We start from the raw sequence: 8,831 nt of genomic DNA on the forward strand, positions 1-8,831 counted from the left end.
CAAAGAAATTTTGGGTGAATTCTCAAACATAGTAGACATGATGATTCAGTCTCACAAAGAAACTCGCAAGCAAGCCTCTGAGAACGAGAAAGCTTGGAAAAATTGCAAAGAAAGGGTCAATCTGATGATCGAAAGCTTTAAAGAAGATCTGGGAGATGATAGTGAAGGAGGCGTTGGGGAAGAAGACATTAATTTTTCTGATGATTAATGAACTGTTTGTTTACTTTGTTTGATATTGGCTCCATTAGGCTCAATCTATTTTTTTGTAGGAGCATGACTTAATACTCCCTGCTCTAGGATAATCTCTAGGATACTGTGAAATACTTTTGCTACTTTATCTTGAATATTTTGCTATGATAATCATGTTTTGTGCAGGTGCCCCCGTGATGACAAAAGGGGGAGGAAATTTAGTTTCCAAAATTGAAATTAGAACAAATAAAAACAAAAAACAGGGGATAAGAACAGGGAATGAAATTTTCAAATTGAAAATTCATGATCACCTTGTTCAAAGAATGCATGTGTTTATTGCATTTGTTTTACCTTGGTCACTGCTGCTTGAACTGCATATGGCATTTGATTTATAATGATGTTTGATTTATTTTGATGCCTGGCTGTTGATTCATCATTGATAAACTTGTTGGATTGAAAACTTATTTTTGGCATTCCTTTAAATTATATAAAGTATAAAAACTGCCTTATTTTGATCATGTGTACTTCAAATATTTTTTCCATCATTCTATCTGCTCTGATATCCTAAATAGGAAAATGTTTGAAAAATGTTTGGATATTTTTTTTGATGTATGAATAAGTTTGAGCAGTAAATCAGTTTATGATATCAAATGAGTTTTGATTATCAATTAAAACTGCTCATAAATCAAGCATTTAGCATCAAATAATATGCTAAATAACATAGTTCTTCAAGCTTGATTAAAATGTTACAGGTAAGTGCTTCCCTTGGTAAAACAAGCATACATCAAGGGGGAGCCATGTGACATTTAGAAAGGGAGAGAAATTCAATCTTCAAAGGGAGTATTCTTTACTCAACCTTTTAAATTTTTCCCATTTCAATTTTAATAATGTTTGTCATCAAGGGGGAGATTGATGAGTTTCGAAAACTCTTATTTAATTTTGATGATGAACAAATATTATTAAAATATTTAATTACAAAATTATTGATTTGATCTTAATTCATATTTGCTTAATTAATAATTTTGTTGTGCAGATTTTATGTTGGGCCGAAAAATGAGCTTTTGGTTTAAGCCCAACAATCAACCTTGATGCATGGTTTATAACAAGTGGCTGAATTCTTATTGATGGGCCAAACTCAATATTGTTACAACCAAGCCCATGGTTAATTTTCTCATGCTTGATCCGAAACAAAATTCATCAGGAAAGCAAATGTTAACTAATTGGGCCAGTTTTAATTTCAATGCTACAAGCCCAAATCTCATTTGTGATGAATGGTTCCAAACTTGGTCCGAAACCAAGATTAAAATGAAAGCAAAATGCTTCCAACGGATCCAAGTATTTCACCATGTGATGGATTTCAAAATCTATTACATTGTTAATTAATGCATGGGAAATATGAGAGAGAAATGTTCAGCTGAATTGATTGATGGCTATTATGACAACACGCCACTCTAAGCTAAGGAAGTAAAAGCAACTTTAACCAACAAAGTGGTTTATCACATTGAATTGCTTTTCTTCTAAGTTGTTTATTCTCTCTCATCTCTTTCTTGCTTCTTTCTTCGATCCTTGTCCAGGAAGCTATGGACGCTATGCTCATCAACCAAGAAAAGGAAGAAGCTGCATGCATCAAGACCATTAAGCTAATGATGGCAAGAAAACATACTAAAATAAAAATGAGCTGTGGCTAAGATATTCACCAAATGTGGTTAGATTTGGTGAGGTTATCTTGAGTTTTTCATGCTCAAAATGGAAGGCAAAGATTCGGCCAGCAAGGGAGATTCTTGAAGCATGGCTTGTCTTTGATTCTGCTCAACCACCACAGGAAGTAGCTAGAGTGGCGAAGTGATGGTTGAGGCAGAGATTGAAGCAGATGAAGTCATTATCATCATGAAGTATCAAGGGCCAGAAATCCATCTTGGAGAGCAAGCCAAGGATGGAGAGCTCGGATTGATGAAGGGTGATGATCAAGAAAGGACTAGAGGTAATTGCATGTTACAGGTTGTAATCAGATTGATTATAGTGAAATTCCATCATATTTGTGATGGAGACTGGATGTAGGCTGCACTGCACTTAGCAGCTGAACCAGGATATATCTGGGTGTAATTCTCTTTCTTCTCTACTCCATTTCTGTTTCTACTGCACAGGAACAAAAACCAGAAGTATCTCGTGCAAAGTGACGAGACAAAACAAAAAGTCTCGTGACTTGGAACGAGACAAAAGAAAATGTCTCGTGTCCAGTGACGAGCTAAAACAGAAAAGTCTCCTCTGAAGTTCAGCAAGTGTTAGCAACCAAAAAGGGGGCTAAGATTCAACCCCCTTCTCTTAGCCACTGAAACCATCCGAATAAAATGTTCTTTTTATTTTTCTTTTTTATGAATAATTTTAGGCATTCTTAGCTCGCTAATAATTAATTAGTTTAAAAATAATTTCATTCTTGAGAGTAATTTTGTTTAAATATATTTTTTTAGTGTGTATCTTGACATTAATTATCGATCCGATTGTTATAATTATTTGTCATGACTTAAAAGTGTTAACTGTTAAGATTGAATATATGCTTGAATTTGAAATGTTTGATGTTGTCAAATTCTCTTCTTTAATTATCTTTACTACTTGACCAGTTGACCAGAGAGTCATTAGTCCCTGTTCTAACTTGTCAATTAAAAAAAATTCAAACTCATTTTGTTTACATTTACTATATTAACTTTAAATTTTAGTGTGACTCTGCACATTCTAATATCCAATTTTTTTGGTTTTTTATTTTATCTCTAGATTGGATTATAGTATGTCAATAAATTTTTTAGTTTTAAATGCATAAATCATAACTCACTCAAAGTATAAATTAGTTTTATGATGAGTCATGTGATAATGTAACTAAGTATTGAATAAATTAGACCTAGTTTTGAAATGGTGAGAGACAAATGAAATAGTGAGAGACAAATGAGAGACAAATGAAGTTGAGCAACAATAATGATTAATGAGAGTAGTTTTATTTCTCTGCCTCTCTCTCTCTACCAACAGAGGAACCATGTGCATATATGTAAGTAGAGAAACAGAAAAATAAAACTTGGTAATGATGCATAAATTCAATGGAGGCAGGCTTGGATTATTGGGCTTAAATGATTACTCAAACCATTTACTCATGTCTGCTAACAGAATCTGTATAATTAATGAAAATGTATCATGCTATTAAAATTGAAACAAGAATCTTTGATTGAATGCTAGAAGTACTAGAATAAATTAAAATCGTGTGAATTTGAGAAGGCTTTACATGCAGTAATACATAAATTAAAACTTAAGAATAGAAACTCCTCACTTGTGTAAAAAAAAGTGTGGCAATCCCAAGAATCATGACAAAAAGTGGTTCAATTACATTAGGATACACAAATCAAATAAGAGTTTCACAAGACCACAAAAGTGAATGTAAGTGCATCTGTTTGTACAAACTTTCAAATAGTAGTACAAGGTGGAATTAGCGGCATGAAGCTTTTGCTAATGTTGAAAATCAAATGTAGTGGTATTACTCCCCTTGCTGCCTTTTAAATCCAGATTACTCTGCAAATGAATAAAATAAGTGCATTTCAATAACATAAACGTGCACACTCTATAATTATAATCATTTTAGAATGTGCCTGATTAATAATACCTTTGATCATGCAACTTACTTCTTCAAGAGTCGATGTGATTTTCCTTTAATCTTCCGGATCATCTTGCTTTTCAGTGCGTCTATACTCTGCCTTGTGATGGAGTTATGACGATGAGGGTTCAACTCCAATTCAAGTTTTTGAATGACATCCACGACAGTTGAGGCATACATTGGCACAACTCCACACCCTTTTATAAAATAATGTTTTTTACATTCTTCTACTCTCTTCCCATATTCATCATGTCTATCAACACTGAATCCGAATGACATCTTTTGGTTGCTAGTACTGTCATCATCATCACACATTTCAATTTCCCTAAACATGTCTTCATCAGGAAATTGATATGTCCAAATAAAAACGTGATCTTCAGAGTTCCGTCGTCTTTCAGGAACAAAGTTTCGCCTTGTAATTAGAAATGTGTGCTTTACATCATCTCCGAAGTGGCCGTATTCACACCTAATGTTGAGAAAACCCCATTTATTAAAAAAAGGAGGAGGTAAGTTTTGAGAAACAACACAACAGAAGATGAAACCCAACAATTGGTAGTAAGGTTGATCAAGTTCAATTGTTATGGACGCTTCTGTTGTCTGACATCCAAACCACTCTGGAACTTTGTACCCTGGATAACAAATACGACCATCCATTCTAGGATAATGATAATAATTTATCATCTGATATTTACCTGTTAAAAAAAACAAAACATTTCTCAATATTGTGAGATGGGCATCTTCTGCAATATCATTCAGCGACTCCTCTTCCAATTTCACGCAATTTTCAAATGAGAGATGTCTTCTGTTCAAACTAAATTCTGCCTTCAAACTGAATATTCTTTCCAGTGATGTGCAGTCATTAGCAAGAAGCACTTCAATAGATGGTGGAAGCTCCGGTATAGATCGAAGACTAAAACAACCACTTACGTCCAGAGTCAATAAGCTTGATAGGGTTTTGATATGGTGTGGAAGCTCAATTAGCTCTTTGCAATCCCAAAGACAAAGACACACAAGATATGTAGAGCAATATAATTCATATGGTACACTCTTAATTCTCAAAAAAGATAAATACAAAGTCGTCAGTTTCTCTGATGACACCGAAAATTCCTCCAGGCTTGAGCACATTCGAACCTCGAGTCTTTTAAGAGATTTCAAATATGTGTTGCCTTTGACACTCTTCAATTTTTTGCAACCATAAAGCTGCAATTCCTCAAGTGTTTGGATGGATAAAATAGATGGATGAAGTTGACATAGATTTTCACAACCCCAAAGGTTTAACCTTTTAAACTTCGTTGCTTTACTCAAGTCTGGGAGCTCTACCAACTTTATACATCCACTAAGGTCAAGCTTTGTCAAATTCACAAAATCCTGTAACAATTTAGAGATACATTCATTACATTATGCAAAAATCCTTGATTTCCAATTAAAAGAAAATGGATAAAACAGAAGTTCATATTGGTATTAGTACCTGTGCTCCATCCCAGAGTTTAGAAATTTGACTGTTAGTCATCCTAAGCTCAACAAGTTTTTCTGCACAAAACCTTAATGGTAGAGAATTCAGAGGACAACTATTCCACTCCAAATAGCTGAGTTTTGCCGGAAACGGGTCCAGGGTTGTGGGAACATGGACTTTGGACTGTCTTCGATTCAAAGGATCATAAAACTTAAGAAATCTTAGACGAGGCATATTTTTAAAGGTGTCGGCATTTAAGTGTAAATCTCCAATTTGGGACAAGTCTATCATAATGCCTTCTACTAAACTTTTTTCCTGAAAACCAAAAACGAGTACTAACAAAATGCTATTGTGATAGTTTAATACAAGCAAAAACAAAATAGGTGTACCAGTTTCTTACCTCACTATTTTTCAATAAGTTGCAGAAATCTTCAGCTTTATTTATTCGAGTGAGCTTTCCAGAATCTTTGTTTGATTCTCGGCGAACGACTTCCCAACCCATTTGTTGTATCAAGTCATGCATTCCTATTCTATTGCCGAAAATAGTTATAAGAGCTTTACGCTCAAGAGTGCTTATTCCAATGTCGCCAAAGAAACCACAAGAGTCTAGAAAGCTTATAACATTATCCATGTATTCTCCTCTGAAAAAGAATGCAATGTCAAGGAATATGTTCTTATCTGAATCATCTAATCCATCATAACTCAATTTTAAGACATTATAGATGTCCACATTAGAATGAACCCTGAGTTTTCTCAATGCACTTTCCCATTCTTTTATGCTCCTTGAGTGTAGAAAGGATCCCAATACTTTCAATGCTAATGGAATGCCTTCTGCATAATTAACCGCCATTTCTGAAAGCTCTTGGTATCCATGTTCAGGACAGCTTTTGTGAAAGGCTTTTAAGCAAAAAAGCTCAAGGGAACTCTCAAAGCTCAATCCCCAAACCTTGTATCTTATATCCACTCCTTTAGCAATTAGAATTTGCTCGTCTCTTGTTGTTACAATGACCCTACTACCTGCTCCCAGACAGATTGCTTCTCTTGTTAGATAATCTAACTTGTCTAATGCATCCACATCATCAAGCACTATGAGCACCTTTTTCCGACTCAACATTCTCTTAACATACATAGATCTTGCATGGGCTGATCCTTTCACAAGGAGATGTTCTCCCTCAAGTAGTTCAGAAATAAGTTTCTCATATAAGTTGTGTTCACCAGACTTCTGAGATTCTTCTCTTACATTTTGTAGAAAGCAGCAACCTTCATATCGAGAGGCATATCTGTCGAATATTGCTCTAGCAATTGTTGTTTTACCTATGCCTCCCATCCCCCAAATCCCCACAGTTCGAACTTCATCAGACTCCATTGCCATTAAAGGTTGAAAAAATTTAAAATGCTCATCAATTCCGACAAGGTCTTGGGGTGCATTTGAAAAAAGATGCGATAATTTCTCCGAAATATTCTTGACAATATCTTGGATGAGTTCTGATTCATTTCTATCGTATATGGAAAAGAAAAGGAGAAAGTATATCATAGTACAAGTAAAAATAGAGAAGAATAAGAAGAGGGAAAAAAACAATAATAACGGAGACGAGTAATAAAAAAGAAAATGAGCAAGTTTAAGCTGGTGATTTTAGTGAATTTATATTTTAATACTAATTATATCAAGCAATTTAGATATTTAGTAAAATATATTAAATTAATTTTTAACTTTTTTTTTATAAAAGTGAATTTTTTTTCCATGTGTAGCTAACTTTTTTAATATCTAAAGTAACTAAATATTATTATTTATTACTGTTTCTTATTCTAATGTGCATTTACTCTCATCCAACAGAGTATGAAAATCATGCAAATCTTTGTCAGTTTGCTTTTCTACGTTGAAACAGATATGACCAACTTAAGGTGAATGCATAATTCTGTTTATTTGTACAATTTAGTATGAAACTAGATCTATATCCGCGCATGTGACGAAATTTAGATAGATATATAAATTAATATAAAATTTAACAATTATGTAATTACAAATTTATAAAGCTATGTGAAAATTTATGAAAATATTTGATTCAAAATTGTTTATGTAACTTTATTCAATTTAGAATTCCAAGATAATAATAATTATGATATTAAAATACTTTGATTCTTATACTAATATTTTTATGTATGTGTGAAATAATATTTTTTTTAATCAAAACCAAATTTCTAATACAACTAAACAAAGTTAACGTTAAAAGGTAATTTATTTAATTCCTTTTAAAACTAATCCTAAATTTAACCATTTTAAAATTCAAAAAAAAGTAGTCTAGTATTAGTAAATTGATACTTCTAATTTTTAATACAATTAAATAATTTTAACTCAGAAAGAATATTTTAATCTTTTAAAATTAATTATTTTTTCTCAAAGATAGTTATTTTATTGATTAATAAAATAAATGGATGGTTAGAATAGTATTTTTATTTTAAATTTTAGAGAGGAATATATCTTTTGATGTATTATAAAAGTGAAAAATATATCACAAAATTGTGGAAGACAGTTAAAAAAAATTCTAAAAATCAAAATTTGATATCAAAATCTGATGGTTAGGTTTGCGTATATGAATTTTTTATTTTTTTGAAATAATAAATTTTAATATCAAATTTGTGTTTATAAATTTTTTTATTATTTTAAAATCATAAATCTGAATTTTTTTTATGTACTTACAAAGTTCACATCTCAGCCATCATAAAATTACCCTCAAATTTTTTTTTTTTTGAATTTTTCATACGCTCAAATATGATGATTTAATTTGATAATTCAATTAAAAAAATGAATTTTTATATTAAAAATAAAAAACACCAAACTTACCCATAATAATGGATAACACAACAGCATGCTCATCCATTTCTAAAAAAAATTAGCCGAATATGAATAGGACAACAACACAAGAATGTGGATTTCTCCAAAATAATGAACAATAACTAAAAAAGAAGAAAGTGAGACTATTAAAGATATTTCAGACACTAATACACTACTGTATGGGCTTAATTAGGTATCAGTTCATATAATTTTATTAAATTTTTAATTAGGTTTTTATATTTTTTATTAAATTTTTATATTATTTCAAATTTTGTAATTAAGTCTATGTGATGACAAAAACATTGGAATTAACAAAATAATTATTCTGTATCGACAGAATAATTAAACTATTTATAAAGTCTTTCAAAATTAATCCTAAAAAGATATTTTGGTTTTTTAAAATATGATTAAGAGGATGTTTTAGTATCACATGTTTTAAATTTATAATACAATTAAACAAATTAAATTTTAAAAAGGTAATTAAATCTTTTCAAAATTAACTAGAAATATATTTTATTTTAGTCTTTCTAAAATCAAATTCAATTTTTTTAATACAATTAAACAACTTTAATTCTAGAAGCTATTATTTTAGTCTTTTTATTATTAAAGTCAAGTTCCTAATTTCTAAAAAAACCAAATAATCGTTCTTCATCCTATAGTATTTTAGTATTTTAATTTCCGAATTAATCCTAAAAGATTATTTAGTCTTTTAAAAAATTAAT

General features: G+C 31.2%; 1 protein-coding gene across 3 annotated transcripts in view; it reads right to left on the minus strand.

The window, feature by feature from the left end:
• The window catches only part of LOC107626033 (putative disease resistance protein At4g11170), a 7,333-nt gene continuing 2,004 nt past the window's right edge, over window positions 3,503–8,831 (minus strand). The window contains exons 2-5 of one of the 3 annotated variants that reach the window (XM_016328802.2): window positions 5,677–6,772; window positions 5,292–5,591; window positions 3,852–5,191; window positions 3,503–3,741 (exon numbers count right to left, since the gene is read on the minus strand). In XM_016328802.2, the coding sequence (XP_016184288.1) occupies window positions 3,726–3,741; window positions 3,852–5,191; window positions 5,292–5,591; window positions 5,677–6,772 (2,752 nt within the window). In that variant the 3' untranslated portion in view covers window positions 3,503–3,725. Of the gene's footprint in view, window positions 3,742–3,832; window positions 5,192–5,291; window positions 5,592–5,676; window positions 6,773–8,831 lie in introns of those variants that run through there. The other 2 variants (XM_016328803.2, XM_021116391.1) reach the window with 2 other exon arrangements.

Source organism: Arachis ipaensis, chromosome B02 (genome assembly GCF_000816755.2).
Source record: "Arachis ipaensis cultivar K30076 chromosome B02, Araip1.1, whole genome shotgun sequence".
Taxonomy (NCBI): domain Eukaryota; kingdom Viridiplantae; phylum Streptophyta; class Magnoliopsida; order Fabales; family Fabaceae; genus Arachis; species Arachis ipaensis.